The sequence below is a fragment of the Astyanax mexicanus genome, chromosome 7, assembly GCF_023375975.1.
Source record: "Astyanax mexicanus isolate ESR-SI-001 chromosome 7, AstMex3_surface, whole genome shotgun sequence".
Taxonomy (NCBI): domain Eukaryota; kingdom Metazoa; phylum Chordata; class Actinopteri; order Characiformes; family Acestrorhamphidae; genus Astyanax; species Astyanax mexicanus.
In genome coordinates this window covers 9,611,743-9,633,331 of record NC_064414.1, presented here as the reverse complement: position 1 = coordinate 9,633,331, position 21,589 = coordinate 9,611,743, and the positions used below count along the sequence as shown (strand labels likewise).

At 38.4% G+C, this 21,589-nt stretch overlaps 1 protein-coding gene across 1 annotated transcript in view; it reads left to right on the top strand.

Annotated features, from left to right (window-relative positions):
* The first annotated feature begins 6,239 nt into the window (after positions 1-6,239).
* Positions 6,240-21,589, top strand: part of prkcha (protein kinase C, eta, a) — a 61,947-nt gene continuing 46,597 nt past the window's right edge. Inside the window, exon 1 of the mRNA XM_022685063.2 lies at positions 6,240-7,857. Coding sequence (XP_022540784.2) covers positions 7,507-7,857 — 351 coding nt within the window. The 5' untranslated portion in view covers positions 6,240-7,506. The remainder of the gene's footprint in view (positions 7,858-21,589) is intronic.

The window sequence follows — 21,589 nt, the reverse complement described above, 5'->3', positions numbered from 1 at the left end:
GAACTAAAGGGAGCGTTCACAAACTGTTCCGCATATTATATTTAACACCTCACATATCAACACTGAAGGAGCTATAATGAAGAAAAGCAGTACAGCTGTTTATTAACTATGTAAATATACATTATGTTATAAAATGCAATTTTATATACACGACCTTCCACTTATTTTCTGTTCTAGTGTAATTCATTCATTTCCTAAGTAGAAAACATCTTAAATAGAGAATTAGCCTCCTACCTTAAGGGAAAACCTGGCATTAGCCTGGCCAGAGCTAACTGTTAACTGTAAAATATTTATTTTAATTACTGAATATTAAATTAATAAATTTTATATATAATTTAAAAAATACAATAATATTTTAAAAGCCGTTGCGCTCAAAAAAAAAATCCAGTGTGATTTTAAGAATTTTTTCATCTTGGGCCAGACCAAATACTGATACTGATAAATGATATGAAATTCTAGTCTCCTATTTTAAGGAAAACCTAGAATTAGCCTGGCCCGAGCTGATTTTATACTGTAAAATGAATTAGCAACATAGCATACACAGCCATAATGCAGCAAAAATTTAATATAAGCTGATGGTCCAGTACAATTTTGAAGGATATTTAATCTTGGGCCATGCCAAATACACATGATATAATGAGTTTTAGTCTTCTACTTTAAGAAGAACCTGAAATACTTTATACTTTAAAACGAACTGGCAACATGGCATACAAGCTATAATGCACAAAAATTAATGAATATAAAGCCAGTGATTCCAGTGCGATTTTGTGAATACTAGAACTCTTCATCTCATGTTTATTTGTTCTGGTCCAAAATGAAAAAGTCCTTCAAAATCATACTGGAACGTCAGCTTAATATTCAATTTTTGGTGCATTATGGCTCGTATGTCATGTTGCTAATTCATTTTACAGTATAAAATCAGCTCGGGCCAGGCTAATTCTAGGTTTTCCTTAACATAGGAGACTTCAATTTCATATCATGTGTATTTGGTCAGGCCCAAGATGAAAAAATTATTTGAAATCACATTGGAACATTAGCTTTTTATTCATTTTTTGTGCAGTATGGCTCACAAAGGTTTTTAAAATATAATTTTATTAAATATTTTTTTCATTATATATTAAATTGTTAATTATATATTCAATAATTAAAATAAATATTATACAGTATACAATTAGCTCTGGCCAGGCTAATGCCAGGTTTTCTCTTAAAGTATGAGGCTAACTCTCTAGTTAAGATATTTTCTACTTAGTAAATGAATGAATTACACTAGAACAGCACGTTAAAGTAAAACTGGAGAAAGTAAGTGATGGAAGGTAGTGTACATACAACCAAACGAATCAGGAGCTGCGAATATCAAACCAACTTCAGCCTTGTATGAATAATACTGTAATATTTATACTAAATAAAACATTTATATGTACTGTGTTGCAGTTTTACGCTCTGGAAATAAATAAGAAATTGTGTTATAACTTCACAACATACCCACTCAGTTACATCTTTCATTAGGGTAGGCCAGAAGTATCCAGCAATCACCCTGTCTCTCGTGCCTCGTACACCGTTGTGGTTGCCGGTGCCGGAGTTGTTATGGCACTCCATCAAAACAGACCTTTTTTCCTCCTCAGTACAAACAACTAGTCTCATATACGTTTTATTTGGTCCAGTGTAAAACAATCGGTTGTCTGCCGGAAAAAAAACACGTTTCATATTTAATTACTTATTGATATAATAAAATACTCCGAGCTAAATTAGCTAGCATAGTTAACCTAGCTATACTAACTAGTTCACATAACGGGACACTTCGCTTCCTCAGCTAACGCAAACCTTTCTAAAATATGATATGATTTTAACTTACCTTTTGCTATGAAGTTTTCAGACACACGCCGCATTTCCTTGCGCATTTTTTTGTTGCATGGTGGAGTAAATGTTCCACTTAAAATGTACTCTTTCAGAGCTCTGTAAAAACGTAAGTCCTTCATTTTGAAACCGCGTTTTACAAGCTGTTTGCGACAGTGTGAGCGGAACCACAACTTGGCATTGCCTACCTGATCTGTGCCCCTGCTCAGTTTGCAATGCGCATGCGTGCGCATGCGCGGAACAAATCGGGCAGGGGGTACAGATCGGGTAGTGACAAGCAGTAGAACCAAAACTTTTGCAGCTCAAAAACCAATCCTGCTTTAGAGCGAGGATAGGACCGCCTACCTAACTATCATACAAATGCAGAAATACAGAAATAAATAAATTAATAAATGTGGCAATAAATCAATAAATAAATGTAGAAATGTTGAAATAAATGAATGAATAAATAAATGAAAAAATAAATAAATGCACATATAAATTAATAAATAAAAATAAATATAAAAAATTAGAAATGTATTTATTAATTTATTTATTTACCTATACAATTATTCATGCGTGTATTTATTTTTTATATATTTATTTATTTATTCATTTCTATGTGTATTTATATATGTATTTATTTATTTCAACATTTATTTATTTATTCATTTATTTATTTCAACATTTATTTATTTCTACATTTATATGTGCATTTATTTATTTATTTATTTATACGTATGTCATTTTTGGTCCTCCATACTGTAATACTTAAATATATAAATACATCTACATTAATTATAAGGGAAATGTGTTGATTATAAAGATTAAAATAATATAAAGACAATTAAAATAAAGATAATTTAATAATTCATTGATGTCTCCTCCTCAGTAAATTTATATCTTACTCCCTGAGAGCATTACACACCCACCAGTATAGTTTTTCTTATTTATATTTTCTGAGTAGGCTCTAAAAGCAAGTTATACCTTCTCTACACATATTTAATTGTACGCTTGTTTCTATAGATACAACTATCAACTAATAGAAGTACAGTAATAGTTTAATGTTAAATATGTTTATTGCAGTCATATTTACAAATATAATGCTGTTATGTTTTTTCTTTTGTATGACATGACCATTTTAAATTCAGCATCACATTCTTGAAATAAGTACTTGGAAAATTGGGCACCAGCAGAAGCGAAAGTAGGGGCAGCAACATTAAAACATATTAATTTACTGACAATAATAAAATGTATCTATGATTTTCCTATTTCCTTTTTTTGCCAATATAAAACATGAATAATTTAATTGCTCTGAAAAGCTCCACTATTTTACTTAATGTTGTTAAATTCTCCTGTTGTGTCTAACAGGATAACTGTGTGTGTGTAATTTAATTTAAGTAAAACATTTTTGTCTCTAGTATACTAATATACTGCACACACAAACAACTTCTAGTGTGATTTTACAAATTAGAGAAATGTTGACTAAAGCTTATTTGGTAGTAGTGAGTGTGTTTATATAAAAATGTGCTAGCTAAGTTAATAACATACACTTTTAACGAAGTAGCAGAGTGTGCAGGAACGTATTACTGAACTCTGGAATAAACAATACAAATAAAGATTTTTTTATATTAACTCACAGACACAGCACCATTTTATTTAACTAAAAAGCTAGCTAAAACAAACATTACACAGTGACTTGTAGAGACACACAACCACTAAGTTAACCTAGCTGACTAGCTAGCTAATGTACAACATCTAAACAAAAGTTCTGTGGAAGCATTTAGGTTAGCTAGTAAAGACCAATTCGCTAGCTAACTACCAAATTGGTTAACTAGCAAGCCTAAATGCTTTTACAGTATGTATGTTTGTAAAAGCATTTAAGCTAACGCTAGCAAACTGGCTGGTTTCTATCCTAGCTAGCTAACCGTTTATAGCTTAGCTAACGTAAATACCGAAACAGTACTTCTGTTCTGGCCTTGTACACTAGTTAACAATTTGAATTTCAAGTAAAAACATACTTTTTGGTTGTCTGTTAGTAACTGTTATAGCAACATTAACATTTACATTAACATGAAATGTGTTTAATGCTACATTCTGAGATAATTTAGCTTCAGATAATATCACCTTGATATGCTGCTAAGTTAGCTAGCTTAGCTAACTGAAGAGGCAACACAGATAGGGTTATAAATCATATTTGACGGCCAAAATATTTATTAAGTCAAAATAAATTATATTTCAAAAAAGGTACGTAATACTTAGTTAGGTTTGATACCTACCTACAAACTTCAAAGGTTTCAGGATAGCTGACAGTTGAGGAACGTTGTAATGTTTGAGGAATCCGCGCGCCAAGTGCTACGAGAAACCGCACGGGTTGAACTGGGCTGATGCGCAGGGGCACCAAGGTAAATATCATCTAGATTCATTTACACTCTAAACGTGATCACACGTTTGGGGTGTGCGCGACGGTTGGTTTTGGGGTCTAGGGATGCTGATCGTGTGTGTGCGTGTAGCAGTACTATAACAGGCTCTGTGTGTGTGTGTGTGTGTGTGTACTATAACAGGCTCTGTGTGTGTGTGTGTGTGTGTGTGTACTATAACAGGCTCTGTGTGTGGGTGTGTGTGGGTGTACTATAACAGGCTCTGTGTGTGTGTGTGTGTACTATAACAGGCTGTGTGTGTGTGCGTGTAGCAGTACTATAACAGGCTCTGTGTGTGTGTGTGTGTGTGTGTACTATAACAGGCTCTGTGTGTGTGTGTACTATAACAGGCTCTGTGTGTGTGTGTGTGTGTGTGTGTGTGTTTGTGTGTGTGTACTATAACAGGCTCTGTGTGTGGGTGTGTGTGGGTGTACTATAACAGGCTCTGTGTGTGTGTGTGTGTACTATAACAGGCTGTGTGTGTGTGCGTGTAGCAGTACTATAACAGGCTCTGTGTGTGTGTGTGTACTATAACAGGCTGTGTGTGTGTGCGTGTAGCAGTACTATAACAGGCTCTGTGTGTGTGTGTGTGTGTGTGTGTGTGTGTGTGTGTGTGTGTGTGTGTGTGTGTACTATAACAGGCTCTGTGTGTGGGTGTGTGTGTGGGTGTGTACTATAACAGGCTCTGTGTGTGGGTGTGTGTGTGTGTACTATAACAGGCTCTGTGTGTGTGTGTGTGTGTGTACTATAACAGGCTCTGTGTGTGGGTGTGTGTGTGTGTGTGTGTGTGTGTACTATAACAGGCTGTGTGTGTGTGTTTGTGTGCGTGCATGCGTGCGTGCGTGTGTGTGTGAGGAGCAGCATAACAGCGGGAGTAAGTATTCTTACGGACAGGAGTCATCTATAACTGTAAATAAAAAGAAAATATACAAGTCAGCTTTGGTAGAAAAGTGCTAACAGTAGGGAACAGTCAGTTTTCCACTTTGTTAGTGCAGTGCTGGTACAGGGTCGTCTGCCGTATTTGAGCCAGGACACACCTGTGTTCAGAGAATCAGCAGGTTAGGTGCGACAGTCGTTCACCAGCACCAAAACGACTGCTCAGTGACACTGATGTAGAACACTCAGAAAGTGACACTGGGCCAGCTGTGGGCCAGAAGTATTTTTCTGCTTGCGACTCTAAACCAGCAGTGCCGACTTAGAAACGACTCCGGGCCAAAGTCGCTGGCTATCTGGGTCATATTTCAACCACATTTCAACGTTGAAGGTCGGTTGTGTGCCAGCTGGAAAAGTACTGTTTGGGTATCGGTATTAAATTCAAAGTATTGTATCAGCATCTAAATTTAAAAACGATACCCTAGTTGGGCTGTATTTGTTTTTAAATTGCAAAAAAATAAAGTAATAAAATAAATAAATACAATATTCCGGGGGGGGGGGGGGGGGGGGTGGAATTTTTTTGGTGGGCTTAGGGGGTCGTGAGTTGCAAAAGGTTGGGAACCTCTGCTGTTGGATGTGAATTTGGCTGTGTTCTAAAAGCCGTGCCTGTTTAAAACCACGCGCCCTGTAGTTCTCGCGACCTATAACACTGCATGTTATTGACATATGATGATTTTTCACAAGCTTTTTGTTATATAAAAAATAGTCTTGTTATGAATATATAAAAAATCTATTAAAAAAGTAAATAAACAATGACTCATTGTCTGTCACTTTTAAGGGCTAAAAGGCACAATATTCTGATAAGTGTATATCCTCTGCATTAAACTACATCTATTAACCCTACAAGTTATTTCCCCAGGGGTGTTTTTCACCAGACCAGTCTCCACACTCTAAGTTACTCTGCCCCTGCAGTTCGCTGGGGGGCGCTGTGCGCTATGGGGCAGAACAGGGCAGGTGATGTGACATAAACAGGAACAGAGAGAGGAGCAGAAGCAGAAGCTGCAGGCGCGCGCGCGAGAGTGAGTGATCAGACTCTCTGGGTGGAGCAGAGAGCGAGAGATAGATTAGAAAGAGTAGAGGGGTCATTAGCTGAGGACCACTTTACTCAGCCGAGAGCGAGCCCCCTGTGTCTGGACCTGTCTGCGCGTGCCTCACCTGGTGCAGGTGAAGTGGACATGAAGGAGCTTTAGAGAGACCCGCAGCGCGCGCATGTGAGTGTGTGTTTGTACTTGACAGTGAGAGAGTGTGTGTATGTTTTGCATTTAAGTTGAGTGTCATTCTGTGTGTGTGTGTGTGTGTGTGTGTGTGTGTCTACAGCGCCCCCTAGTGCGTCATAAACTTTGGTCTTTAATACAACTTAAATGACGTTAGTACTGGTGCATTGATGTTAATGTCAGTAATGCTAGTGCAGTTGTGTCAGTGGCAGTAGTACTGGTGCATTAGTGTCAGTGTCCATAGTACTAGTGCATTATTGTTAGTATTTCTAGTTTTAGAGTGTTAGTATTAGGATTAAATTAGTGCATTAGTTTTACTGTCAGCAGTACTAGTGTAAGTTTCAGTAGTTCTAGTGCATTAGTATTAGTGTCGACCCTTCTAGCGCATTAGTGTCAGTGGCGGCAGCAGCACTTGTGCATTAGTATTAGTGTGAGTAGTATTAGTGCAGTGGTATTAGTGTCAGCAGAACTAATGCATTGGTGCTGATGTGATGTGTTAATAGATCAATACTAGTATGTTGATCTAAGTGTCTGTTAGTGTTAATGTTTGTAGTACTTTTATTTTTGTGTGATCACTACAAGTGATAGTTAGTGTTAGTAGTAGTAGTTAGTAGTAGTAGCAGTACTAGTGCACTTATTGTTTGTGTCACCTGTACTTGTGCATTGGTTTACTGGGAGCAGTACTTGTGTGTTTCCATTAGTGTCAATAATACTAGTGCATTACTATGAGTGTCGGCAGTACTGATGCATTGGTATTAGTGTGCACTGTACTAGCATGTTAGTGTCAGTAGTACAGTTCTAGTGCATTAGTATTATTATCAGCAGTACTAGTGTATTAGTATCAATGCCAGCTGTACTAGTCCATTACAGTTAGCATCAACAGTACTAGTGCATTAGTGTCAGTGTTGGCAGTATCGGTGCATTAGTGTTAGCAGTAATAGTAGATCAGGGCCAGTATCAGCGGTACTAGGACGTTAGTGTCAGTACCCGCAGCATTAGTGCATTAGTTTTATCCTTATTTACTACTATGTAGTGTGTAGTGTAGCATTAGTGTTTAGTGTCCTAAGTTATTATTGAGTGTGTGACTGTGTGAAAGAGAGAGAGTGATGCGTTTCTCCGGCTCCATGCGACTTCGCATTGGTGAGGCTGTGCACCTGCAGCCCACCTCTGCTGCCACACGCCATGCAGCACTTTTCGGTAAAGCAACGCACACACTGGACCCGTACATTGTGGTGAAGGTGGATGAGTACCGTGTGGGCCAGACACGCACCAAGCCCCGCACAAGCTCCCCGACCTACAACGAGGAGTTCGACGCATGCGTGAGTGCCGGCAGCACACTGGAACTCGCAGTGTTCCACGACGCTCCTATAGGATATGACCAGTTCATAGCAAACTGCACCATCCGCTTCCAGGACCTGATGGAGACCACCAGCACTGAGGAGACGTTTGAGGGATGGGTGAGTGTAACTAAGGCCCCTTGTATGTGCACAACAATACAAACATACTTTTTTAGAAACACCAACCTTGTGTGTCCACTCCCTGTCCATCTTGTGCTTGTGCTCATCTTGTGCTTCCACTTACTGGACTCTTTATTAGAAACACCCTATTACCAACCTTGTGCTTCTACTCACAGGCCGCTTTATTAGAAACACCCTCGTACTCTCTTGTGCTTCCACTCAATGGACTCTGTATTTGAAACACCTTACTATCTTGTGCTTCTATTCACTGGCCACTTTATTAGAAACACCTTAACCTACGTTGTGTTTTCACAAACTAGCCGCATTATTAGAAACATCCTAATACCTTGTGCTTCTACTCACTGACCACTTTGTTGGAAACACCCACCTATCTTGTGCTTCCACACACTGGCCACTTTATTAGAAACACCTTAACCTGTGTTGTTTTACTCACTGGTCACTATAATACAAACACCTTTACCTACCTTATGTTTCCTCTCACTGACCACTTTATTAGAAGCACTTAACTCTCTTGTACTTTCACTAACTGGCCACTTTATTAGAAACACTTAACTATCTTGTACTTTCACTAACTGGCCACTTTATTAGAAATACTGGAACCTACATTGTTTCTCCACATACTGGTCACTTTATTAGAAACACACTAATACCATGTGTTTCCACTCACTGGCCACTTTAATAGAAACAGCCTACCAACTTCTGTTTTCACTCACAGACCACTTTATAAGAAACACTAAACTATATTTTACTTCCACTATCTGGCTACTTTATTAGAAACACCCTACTAGTAACGTGTGCTTCTGCTCATAGGCCACTTTATTAGAAACACCCTACTATCTTCTGCTTCTATTCACTGGCCACTTTATTAGAAACACCTTTACCTACGTTGTGTTTTCACAAACTGGCCACATTATTAGAAACACACTAATACCTTGTGCTTCTACACACTGTCCACTTTGTTGGAAACACCAACCTATTTGTGCTTCCACACACTGGCCACTTTATTAGAAACACCTTAACCTGTGTTGTTTTACTCACTGGTCACTATAATACAAACACCGTTACCTACCTTATAATGTTTCCTCTCACTGACCACTTTATTAGAAGCACTTAACTCTCTTGTACTTTCACTAAATGGCCACTTTATTAGAAATACTGTAACCTACATTGTTTCTCCACATACTGGTCACTTTATTAGAAACACGCTACTACCATGTGTTTCCACTCACTGGCCACTTTAATAGAAACAGCCTACCAACTTCTGTTTTCACTCACAGACCACTTTATAAGAAACACTCAACTATATTTTACTTCCACTATCTGGCTACTTTATTAGAAACACCCTACTACTAACGTGTGCTTCTGCTCATAGGCCACTTTATTAGAAACACCCTACTATCTTGTACTTCCACTCACTGGACACTTTATTAGAAACACTTTAACTTACGTTGTGCTTTCACTCACTGGCAACTTTATTAAAACACAGATATCACCTATATGTGTTTCCTTCCACTGGCCAATTTATTAGAAACTATCTAGTACTATCTTGTACTTCCACTCACTGGACACTTTTAGAAACATTTTAGAAACATCTACTTATATACAGAATGTTGAGTACACTTGCAGTTTAGTCATATTCTGCTCTGTGCTGGCTGTGTTTGCATTCTTTATATGCCGACTGTACTGGGTAAACATTACATTACATTTGGCAGACGCTTTTGTCCAAAGCGACTTACAATAGTCAAGTACAATGTAAAATAAGTTTAAAGGAAAAACATCTTTGGATAGGGATAAAAGGAGGACAAAGGGGAATAATAGGATAGAGGAGTGAAGGAGGGGAAGACGGAAATGAGGTTAGAAGTAGTTAGTGTGTTAGAGGTGTTAAGAGAGTAAGTGCTCTTTGAAGAGCTCTGTAAACACACACCTTACACACAGGTGAGCACTAACACATGCACGCATTGCAATCATACACACACTCACACACTCACACACGCATGCAAACCTACTGTTTATGGTCACACTGCTCCAGGCTCACACACTCACAAAGGTGGATTCTACATTTATTAATATACTATTGTATACTCACTGAAAAAAAAATAATGCACCCAAGAAGTTTATTGTTGGAACGGAATGAAACTTTGTGTTTATGAACGTAATGATGATATGTACAGTGTAATATTGGTATGTCTAGCCTGGATACAAGATGACAGAGTTGTATGGGCACATTTGCCCACAGATTTTGCAGATCTTGCACATTCATTGGTAAATCTGGTGACTGAGCAGACAAAAGAAATGTTGCAATATGACAGAAGCATTCCTGAGAAACACATGCTGTGTGTGGGCAAGCATTGTGTCTTACACATATCACTGAGCTGATAGTCTCTTTTGTATCACTGCAAGGGGTGAAACGTTATTGTTAGTGTTAATTGTGTCATTAAATCAAACTTATGACTTTTAATGCAATACCTACCTAAATATCTCAATACTGATATTGAAACGATACCACTGCTGAAACCTAAAACATCAGAAATTAATAAAATAATAGAAGATCAAACATGGAACAGAGACAATTAACAATGTTATGATGTCTATTCCTCATTTCACAAGAAGTTTATAGAATTTATCTGAAAAAATGGAAAAAATATCAGTGATGTAATCAGCCACGCCCCCATGTATGCTCTCGTTTGTAATCAAAGTGTTTTGATTTAGTCGATTGCTGTAACACAGAGGGAATCGCACAATAAGGCATTTAAAAGCTGAGAGACATTTAAACTTCTGCTGATATTTCGTGAAATATCAAATTATCTGTGTTGTGTTTGGATGCTTTGAGGAACTACAGTAACACAATGGGTTGAGTGTAGAGTTGACTAAAGCCTGAGTAAGTAAATCCTTTCCCAAGCTGAGTTCAAATTCAATTCAATGATTCAAAACATTGTTTACAAGCACTGGTGTTGATATTAGGTTCTAAGCCGCAGGGAATCTCAGACACGACACAGAGCTCAAAGCCTCAGACACTTTGAATAAGAGATTACTATTAAGAGTTTTCCACAGTGGATTAATCACAGATCCTTACCAGAAAGTAGGAGCTCTTTCTAGCCATATACAGGGGTTGGACAATGAAACTGAAACACCTGTCATTTTAGTGTGGGAGGTCTCATGGCTAAATTGGAGCAGCCTGGGGGCTATCTTCATTAATTGCACATTATTGCACCAGTAAAAACAGTGTGAAGGTTCAATTAGCAGCGTAAGAGCACAATTATGCTCAAAATATTGCAATGCACACAAAATTATGGGTGACATACCAGAGTTCAAAAGAGGACAAATTGTTGGTGCACGTCTTGCTGGCGCATCTGTGACCAAGACAGCAAGTCTTTGTGATGTATCAAGAGCCACGGTATCCAGGGTAATGTCAGCATTAACCACCAAGAAGGACCAACCACATCCAACAGGATTAACTGTGGACGCAAGTGCAAGCTGTCTGAAAGGGATGTTCGGGAACAACGGCTGCCCAGATCACTATAGAATTCAATGTGCACCTCAACTCTCCTGTTTCCACCAGAACTGTCCGTCGGGACAATAAATTATAGTGGTCTAAAACCAAGTGTTTCAGTTTCATTGTCCAACCCCTGTATATGGTTTATGTTGATGTGTTGGATATTGTTGAGTTATTAAGCTTTGATAGAGAGCTCTGAGAGAGTGCAGAATGTGTTGTAGGGTTATGTCAAGCATTCAGCTATATTTTACCAAGAGGTACACTATCCAAAAATAATTTTTAAGAGCTTTTTTATATAAAAAAGGACAGTGGTGCACTTTTACGCCTTTTACCTAGCGTCTAGTCAGACCACACCTGCAATCATTTACATATCTTCCTGAGACGTGAGTGCATACTAAGATTTGCAGCAATCGATTGTGTGTAATCTTTGGTCAATGAGTGTATTATACATTATACGTTATATGATTAACAACCATTTGGAGTAATAATTTCTTTGGGTATCCCAATAGCAGTGTAAGCAGTTTGCTATGGGTTAAGGTTGCTTATAGCTTATATCAGCCCAGACATTTTCTATTTTTCTAATATGTAAAAGGTCCCAACCTTTTTATTTTTTTATATAATTTATTTCTAATTTGGAAGGCCAATTACAGACGCACTCATTAGGACCCCTATTATTTGCCTTTTTCAAATGATGTAGCATAACTGTGTAGCCAGCAAGGACGGAGGAAAGTGCAGGGACCCAGCTCTTATACATCAGCTAAAAGATTGATGTGCTGACTGGCATCACATTAGGGCACAGCCAATTGTGCTCTCTTTTACTTTATTTTTTCTTTCTAATTTTTCCCATTTTCTCCCCAATTTATAAGGCCAATTACCCAACCCACTCACTAGGACTCCCCCTATCACTAGTAATGCCCCCACACACCAGGAGGGTGAAGACTAACACATGCTTCCTCTGATACATGTGAAGTCAGCCACTACTTCTTTTCGAGCTGCTGCTGATGCAGCATTGCCGAGTAGCATTACAGCGCGCTTGGAGAATAGTGCAGCGACTCGGTTCTGAAACATCAGCTCACAGACGCCCTGTACTGTGGACATAACCCTTTAGTGATGTGAGGAAAGAGCGCCATCTACCCACCCGGAGGGAGCAGGGCCAATTTTGATCCCTCTGAACGCCGGCAGCTCTGACTCTGTCTGATGATGGCTGATGGATTGAATCAGCAATCTTCAGATCATAGTGGCAAAGCCTGGACCATCCAGAGCTTCTAAATTGAATTAATTGAGCAGCTGATTCCTTCTTATTATGATGGAGGGAATATAACCGTAAACATTTTACACATTAAAAATACATTATTAACACTCTTCTGCAAGTCATGAAACTCAGAATACTCAGAAATTCATGCTGTGCATTAGAGCATTTATTTACTCACCTTTTTAAAACCTTTTTTTTTTTTTTTTTTAACGTTTCCATGTATGGTCTTGCACACACACACACTCACACTTGTGCTGATCACCATTAATCGGTCTGAGAACAGGCTGTGAGTAATAAAGTTCATGTAGAAAGAGAAGTAAAAGTAAGTCGGCCAAAATAGTCCTCTCATCGTACGATCGAGAGCTGATTTAAGTTCAGTTCTCACAAACAGGCAGTTTGAGACAGTGTGCTGTGAGTGCATTATGTTTGGGATCACTTCTGTCAGTGACCCTTTGTAGATACACTCTGATCTATTTGGTTCACTTATAGTGTGCTTTAAAAGGAAGTAGTGTTCACCTCTCCTCTCTGGAGAGTTTCAGCAGGGCTGGAGTCTGCAGTAGTGTACGGTTATTGCTTGGTTAATTTCTTTTCAGTGGTGATGAATGAAACCACATGCTTCAATGACTACAACACAAATATAGCCATTTTATTAACTCTTCAAACCCACCAGTGAACTACATATGTATTCTATTTAAATAAGTCAATACCAGGGATAATGGATTCATTAGGGTCAGTTTCACAGAATTTGACAACCAATATTCTCCACTACAGGTTTACCCTGTTTATTTGATTAGTGCCATCATGTGGAGTAATGAAGCAGTAACTTTTCCTTTTCTTATCATTTTATTTCAAAATTTTCCCCCATTTTTCCTTAATTTACATGGCCAATTACCCAACCCACTCATTAGGACTCCCCCTATCACTAGTGAGGCCCCAACACCAGGAGGGTGAAGACTAGCACATGCCTCCTCCGGAGTGATGTGCTGGGGAGAGAAGAAGGAGCGTGCTCGGGCAGCATTCTTTAGAGATCAATTTAGCGAAACACTGACGAAGGAAGGTGTCTACCTGATGACCCCTGTGAAGATCTTGCAATGAAGTTTGTGTTTTAGAATATGGGTGAAGGGAATGGGCTAGGTGTGGATGCTAGGTGTGGTCTTTCTTGCTGTTCTTGTAGTAGTTTCTGGGGTTTGATAACAGATGGATAGAGCTGTGCTGGTTAGATTCTGCTGGGTATATATATAAATAGAGAGTCACATGGCTGAGAGCAGTAAATGCTGCACACACCACATTCAGTGTGAAAACAGCAGAGACTGCAAATGTTCATCGCTGTGATAATTATTTGAGTTTTTATTTAGGATAAACACAACCTGAACTACCATTTAGCTAGTGAGGCCCCAACACCAGGAGGGTAAAGACTAACACATGCCTCCTCCAGATGGATGAAGTTGTGCTGGTTAGATTAGTAGGTTCTGGGATTTGATAACAGATGGATGGTGCTGTGCTGGTTAGATTAGTAGGTTCTGGGATTTGATAACAGATGGATAGAGCTGTGCTGGTTAGATTAGTAAGTTCTGGGGTTTGGTAACAGATGGATGGTGCTGTGCTGGTTAGATTAGTAGGTTCTGGGATTTGATAACAGATGGATAGAGCTGTGCTGGTTAGATTAGTAAGTTCTGGGGTTTGGTAACAGATGGATGGTGCTGTGCTGGTTAGATTAGTAGGTTCTGGGATTTGATAACAGATGGATAGAGCTGTGCTGGTTAGATTAGTAAGTTCTGGGGTTTGGTAACAGATGGATGGTGCTGTGCTGGTTAGATTAGTAGGTTCTGGGGTTTGATAACAGATGGATCGAGCTGTGCTGGTTAGATTAGTAAATTCTGGGGTTTGGTAACAGATGGATAGAGCTGTGCTGGTTAGATTAGTAGGTTCTGGGGTTTGATAACAGATGGATTGAGCTGTGCTGGTTAGATTAGTAGGTTCTGGGGTTTGATAACAGATGGATAGAGCTGTGCTGGTTAGATTAGTAAGTTCTGGGGTTTGATAACAGATGGATAGAGCTGTGCTGGTTAGATTAGTAGGTTCTGGGGTTTGATAACAGATGGATAGAGCTGTGCTGGTTAGATTAGTAAGTTCTGGGGTTTGATAACAGATGGATAGAGCTGTGCTGGTTAGATTAGTAGGTTCTGGGGTTTGATAACAGATGGATAGAGCTGTGCTGGTTAGATTAGTAGGTTCTGGGGTTTGATAACAGGTGGATAGAGCTGTGCTGGTTAGATTAGTAAATTCTGGGGTTTGATAACAGATGGATAGAGCTGTGCTGGTTAGATTAGTAAGTTCTGGGGTTTGATAACAGATGGATGGCGCTGTACTGGTTAGATTAGTAGGTTCTGGGGTTTGATAACAGATGGATGGTGCTTTGCTGGATAGATTAGTAGGTTCTGGGGTTTGATAACAGATAAATAGAGTTGTGCTGGTTAGATTAGTAGGTTCTGGGGTTTGATAACAGATGGATGGTGCTTTGCTGGATAGATTAGTAGGTTCTGGAATTTAATAATAGATGGATAAAGCTGTGTTGGTTAGATTAGTAGGTTCTGGGGTTTGATAACAGATGGACGGCTCTGTGCTGGTTAGATTAATAGGTTCTGGGGTTTGATAGATGGGTAGAGCTGTGCTGGTTAGATTAGTACGTTCTGGGGTTTGATAACAGATGGATGGTGCTGTGCTGGTTAGATTAGTAGGTTCTGGGGTTTGATAAGAGATGGATGGTGCTGTGCTGGTTAGATTACTAGGTTTTGGGGTTTGATAACAGATGGATGGAGCTGTGCTGGTTAGATTAGTAGGTTCTGTTAACTCTAGTCGTTAGTTATTGACCTCAGAACATTGGAATGCAGCTAGCAGCTTGGTTCTCTCCATCACGTTATAGTGACTGGAACTGTATCACCAGGTTAAGTTATTTTAAGGTGTTATTTTTTAGTGATTAATTATTACAAATTAACACATCAATCTGACAGTCGTAATATAAAATATAAACATATACTGTTATTCACAAAAAGCCCTAAAAGCTTCAAACTAAATATTAAAACAAATACAAAGAGTCTAAAAGTGGTGAGGGTGCGCATTTCTAGCACAGAAAAACGGGGCAAAGAGTCTAAAAGTGGAGAGAGTGCGCATTTCTAGCGCAGAAAAACGGGGCAAAGAGTCTAAAAGCGGAGAGCGCGCATTTCTAGCACAGAAAAACGGGCCAAAGAGTCTAAATGCGGAGAGAGCGCGCATTTCTAGCACAGAAAAACGGGCCAAAGAATCTAAAAGCGGAGAGAGTGCTCAGTTCTAGCACAGAAAAACGGGCCAAAGAATCTAAAAGCGGAGAGAGTGCTCAGTTCTAGCACAGAAAAACGGGGCCAAAGAGTCTAAAAGCGGAGAGGGTGCGCATTTCTAGCACAGAAAAAACGGGCAAAAGAGACTAAAAGCGGAGAGGGTGCGCATTTCTAGCACAGAAAAAAGGGCCAAAGAGTCTAAAAGTTGCTGTAACTAAGGAGTTTAATATTAAGAGACATCATGAAATTAAACATCAATTTGAAAAATCTTAGTTTACACAACACGGTCAAAGATAAAGATAGTAAGTCAAGTAAAATGGTGTGTAAATGAAATAATCAGGAAAATGTATTATTTAAAGTGGTATATTTCATTATTTGTTTTATTACAGAGTGTGGCCCGTGACTTTAAATATATTTCTCCTTCTGGCCCCCAACAAAAAAAGTTTGGAGACCCCTGCGGTATATTATGTATGATATGACAAGGCACACCCCTAGCTGTGGATACAAATGTTCTCAAGGCTTCTGGTCTAGAACTAATTCATACTGGGAGTCAGAAGTTTATGTCGATGTTGGCTCGTACCTTTATGACCACAAATGCCTAGTTCTGGGCCACAGACTTGTACACTGTAGGAGGTGTGTGTGTGTGTGTTTATGTGTTTGTGCTCATAGGAAACTGACTGTGAATCAGTGGTTGAAAGCAGGAAGTGCCGGCTGGCGGCTCAATGACCAAACTTAGGACGGCAGCTTTCTTCTCGGCTGCTCTTCTCTGAGCAGCTTTAGAGAACCTGTGGTTTTCGGACCACAGCAGAAGCATAAACAGCTGCAGGACGTGTTATCAAGACCTTTCTCACACATGCACACTCACAGATGCACACAAACTGTGTTCACACTTTGAGTTTTCTCATAAAAGGAATTTGCAATTGTTCTTGTTACACACATTTCTGTTTTTATGCTACACCAATTGTCATGGCTGAGCTACATCTGTGGTTTAGCCACACCCACATTTTGTTAGTGACACAACATTTGTGTCGGTAGAAATGCTACACCCATTACCACTGTTACTATACACCCACTTTTGGCTTTAATAGCTACAGCACACATATTTGCTGGTAAAATATTTGGCCAAATACCCAATACAAAACAACACATTGCCACTATTAATACCATTGCATAAATAAAATAGCCTGCATTTATTTTTGTCTCTCTCATCAAAAGAAAAAGTAATTGCAATAAAACTACAGTTTAAAGATATTATTTGAACACTTAATCTTTTTAATATTGAAGCGAATAAACCAACAAAGCACAATATATTAGCCAAAGGATGCTTAGTAAACCACATTACCAGCGATTACCAGGGATATGTTTTCTCCTACATGAGCAGCTTTTTAAACAGCTGTACAATCATTAAAAGGCCATTAAAATTCAGCTTAAATATTAAATCTGAAACTACAATAGTTACCAGCCAAAGATAAAGGAAAAGTATTAACATTCATTACTCAGGTAGAAGTTTTGATACTAAGGTCAAAAATACTTCTGTAGAAGTTGAAGTATTAACTTAAGAATTTTTCTAAAAGCCATAAAGACTATAATATTATATTTAAATATTAATGCTGATAAATTTGGGATGCACTAGGCTCCCTGTTTCAGCTGCATATATGCTCACTGAACATGAATGTATTTTAGTAAAATGTAAATATATTAAAGAATCTTAGTTGGATGATCATTTTCATACTAGACTACATATGTCTGCTATGTTCTTGCTGGAGTGTGTGTGTGGGGGGGGCGTGATGGAGGTTTGATGGATCACAACATAAACCAATAGGGTGTTGGAATGATATACTGATATAATGTTATACTTCTGGACGAAGAGATTTATCTGGATAGGGGTTTTATTGAACGATGAGAAGTCGAATTGAAAACAGGCTGTAATAAAATAGGAGTAACAAGGCTACTTTTAAAATGTAAAGAGTAGAAAGTTCAGATAATTGTGTAAAAAATGTAAGAAGTAGAAGTAAAATGCCAGCTGAAAAATTAATAATTACTCCAGTAAAGTACAGATAACAATCATTTCTACTTAAGTTAAGGTAATAAAGTATTTTAACTTATTTACTTGATACCTCTGTTACCAGCAGAAGCTCCGAGTTAAAGCCAAAGTAAACTGAGGTTTATCTAGATAAGGAGTGGGCCACATGAGAAGCTGGAGGCTGTGAAGGTATTATATTTATTTTATTTCTCTATAATTTTCAGTATAAGAGTAGATGTTAGAAACAGTAAAACCACCAACGTTATATCACGTCATCAACTAAGCTTCTTTAATATATTTGCATTGTACTAAAATACATTAATTTTCGATGTATATACAGCTCTGGACAAAATAAAAAAACACTTTAGTTTCTAAATCAGTTTCTCTGGTTTTGCTATTTATAGGTTTATGTTTGTGTAAAATGAACATTGCTGTTTTATTCTATAAACTACAGACAACATTTCTCCCAAAATCCAAATAAAAATATTTTAATTTAGAGCATTTATTTGCAGAAAATGAGAAATGGCTGAAATAACAAGAAAACATGCAGAACTTTCAGACCTTAAATAATGCAAAGAAAACAAGATCATATTCATAAAGTTTTAAGAGTTCAGAAATCAATATTTAGTGGAATAATCCTGGTTTTTAATCACAGTTTCCATGCATCTTGGCATGTTCTCCTCCACCAGTCTTACACACTGCTTTTGGATAACTTTATGCCTTTACTCCTGATGCAAAAAAAATGTAACAGTCCGGTTTGGTTTGATGGCTTGTGATCATCCATCTTCCTCCTGATTATATTCCAGAGGAAAAACATCATCCTTAAGAGGTTTCTTTTTTCCCCAGAACTGTAGATACAGCTGAAACAGTGATCTGAAATTGATCAACATTATAATTTTAATATAACGTTATAGTCAATATGGCTTTTGGAAAAATTTGTTTTGGGGAGGGGGGTAGTGCACTGTCCTGAATGGCATGTTCCCCCCTTTTCGTTACATTTACTTTTATACTACAATTAGTTTTGAAACCAGTATTTTAACACTTACTTAAGTAAAAAGTTGGAGTTAATACTTAAGCTTCTACAAGAGTATTTTAAACCCTAGTATAGTTCTACATAAATAATGAACGTGAATACTTCTGACACATTTACTTGTTATTGCAAAAAAATAAAGAGGTAAAAAAGTTAGATTGAAATGTCTTCAGCACTAAACTTCAGTCTGTCCTCACTGTAAATGGAAATGAACATCACCTCATTATTGTAATGAAGTGCCTCACCACAACCCACACACACACACACACACACAGACCCACAGACCCACACACAGTAGCAATAAGATCTTGCACGTCGCACGGTGAACTCTAGAGACCAAATCGCACAAACACAGCGCAAGTCAGAATTTCACCCACTGAATGGAAAAGAGAGATGCTGAAGGTGTCTAAGATTAAAGCCTGTGTTCCTGTAGAGCAGAAATGTTGTGTACTCTGGTGGTGGTCTGCAGCAGAGTGCAGCGTTTATAAATGGCTGTAGCAACAAGTGGGCTGGTGAAGGGGCTTTTATGAAGTCTGAAATGTCAAAGACCGCCATGTTGCCTTTCTGTTCATCTTAATACAGGATGATTATAAGGATGATATTTTTTGATCAGGATGTATCATTAGATATTCAGGAAACATGCTAAGTTTAAGCACAGACCACTCTTCACATTAGAGCTTCATCCAGTATTTTCTTACTTGAACTGTGCGGTACAGCACAGTAATCTGTGTGGGTTTTGAACCTGCCCACCTCCTCTACCAAATACAGGACATATACACGTATGACAAAAACTGATCAGTTACTTAGTAAATCACCTAATATTTAAAATAATATAACAACAGATTTGTTTTTTTTCCAAAAATCTTCACTCTTTTAAAAAAAAAAAATCAGTAGCGCTGGGTCCTGTGTTTTATTTTTTTTTTCTACAGAAAGCATTTACTACGATGATGTCCTTTTATAAAACATTTTATTGGGATTTTTGGCAGCAGTTATTATAAACTTTAGATAACCCAAACCCACCCAGTCTGTTAGCAGAACAAGACATTAACCAAAAGTCGTTTTAATTGCAGTATATTGTTATTGTTGCGATTCATTGCTCTCATCACTGACCTTCCCGACGCCCAATTAGGCGAAAGCTCTGATCAGTAAAGCTGCTGCTGAATGCAGGTGTTTTTTTGTTTTTTTTTTTAACTCAAGCCTAAATAAAGTAAAGGGCTACATAACATAACAACCAGAGCCAGTTGCTAACAACAAACACAGCATGTGAAACGCTTTCAAAATAAAAGTTTAGAACAAGTTTAAAACAAAATTGAAAACAATTTCTGCTGTTTCTGCTGTATCATTTTTGAGGAGGACCAATCCTCCTATTTCTGATATTGCATCCCCCCAGTTTCTACGCCAATGGTGCTTAGGGTCATTGTCTTGTTGGAAGGTGAACCCTCTGCCCAGTCGGAGGTCTAGAGCACTGTGGAGGAGGTTTTCTGCCAGAGAGCAGAAGGCTAAACAGTTCTCAGGCAGAGTGTGTGTGGGGGTTTCTGACTATCTTGAGGGCTTTGCTCTTAAATGGGCGGGTGTGAAGAGCTGATGATTTTCTCTACCATCCTCACCAGTCTCTGTGGAGTCTTTTGGTCAAAGGTGGTGCAGCAGCCATAACGGACTGGGAGGCTGTTGGTAAAGACAGAGATGTATAGAAACAAAATAGAACAGCTTCACTACTGTAGTAGTCTCACAGTACTAAAATGCTCTATCTGTGTCTACTGGAGTATTTATTTTTTTTTCTCCTACTTCCGCTGTTAAGCAGGTTTTTATAATGTGAGATTCAAAGTTTGAAAGCTAGGTGTCAGAAACGGGCCAAAGAGTCGGTAAGGGTGTGCATGTCTAGCGCATAAAAACGGGGAAAAAAGAGTCTAAAAGCGGAGAGGGTGGGCATTTCTAGCGCAGAAAAACGGGCCAAAGAGTCTAAAAGCGGAGAGAGTGCGCATTTCTAGCACAGAAAAACAGGTCAAAGAGTCTAAAAGCAGAGAGGGTGCGCATTTCTAGCGCAGAAAAACTGGGCAAAAGAGTCTAAAAGCGGAGAGGGTGCGCATTTCTAGCGCAGAAAAACGGACCAGAGTCTAAAAGTTGCCGTAATTAAGGCGTTTTATATTAAGAGACATCATGAAACTAAAAATCAATTTGAAAAATCTTAGTTTACACAACACAACAGCCGCTAACCATGCTAAGCCCTAGCTCTTTTGCTGTACAGAGGCGAGTATAATGGACTGTAGCCTGCATGTTTTCTGTGTTAAAAAAACTCTATGAGACGAGCCGCTAGCTAATATTGCCTTGGCTTACTTAAATCTAAGCTTACTGTACATAAACAGAAGTGCTTTACTCACCCATATAAACAGTTTTCAGAATAGAAATCTGTGTAGATTAAAGAATTACAGTTTTGTTTACTTAGCTTAGCTTTACAGGTGGTGAGCCCTGCTGCGTTAAAAGTAAAACATGGTGTTCCATAATGCGCCTTATATTCAGGAGTTGTGTTATTATTAGGGGTGTCACGATTCTCTAAATCCTCGATTCGATTTCATTTTCGATTTGAGGGTCACGATTCGAT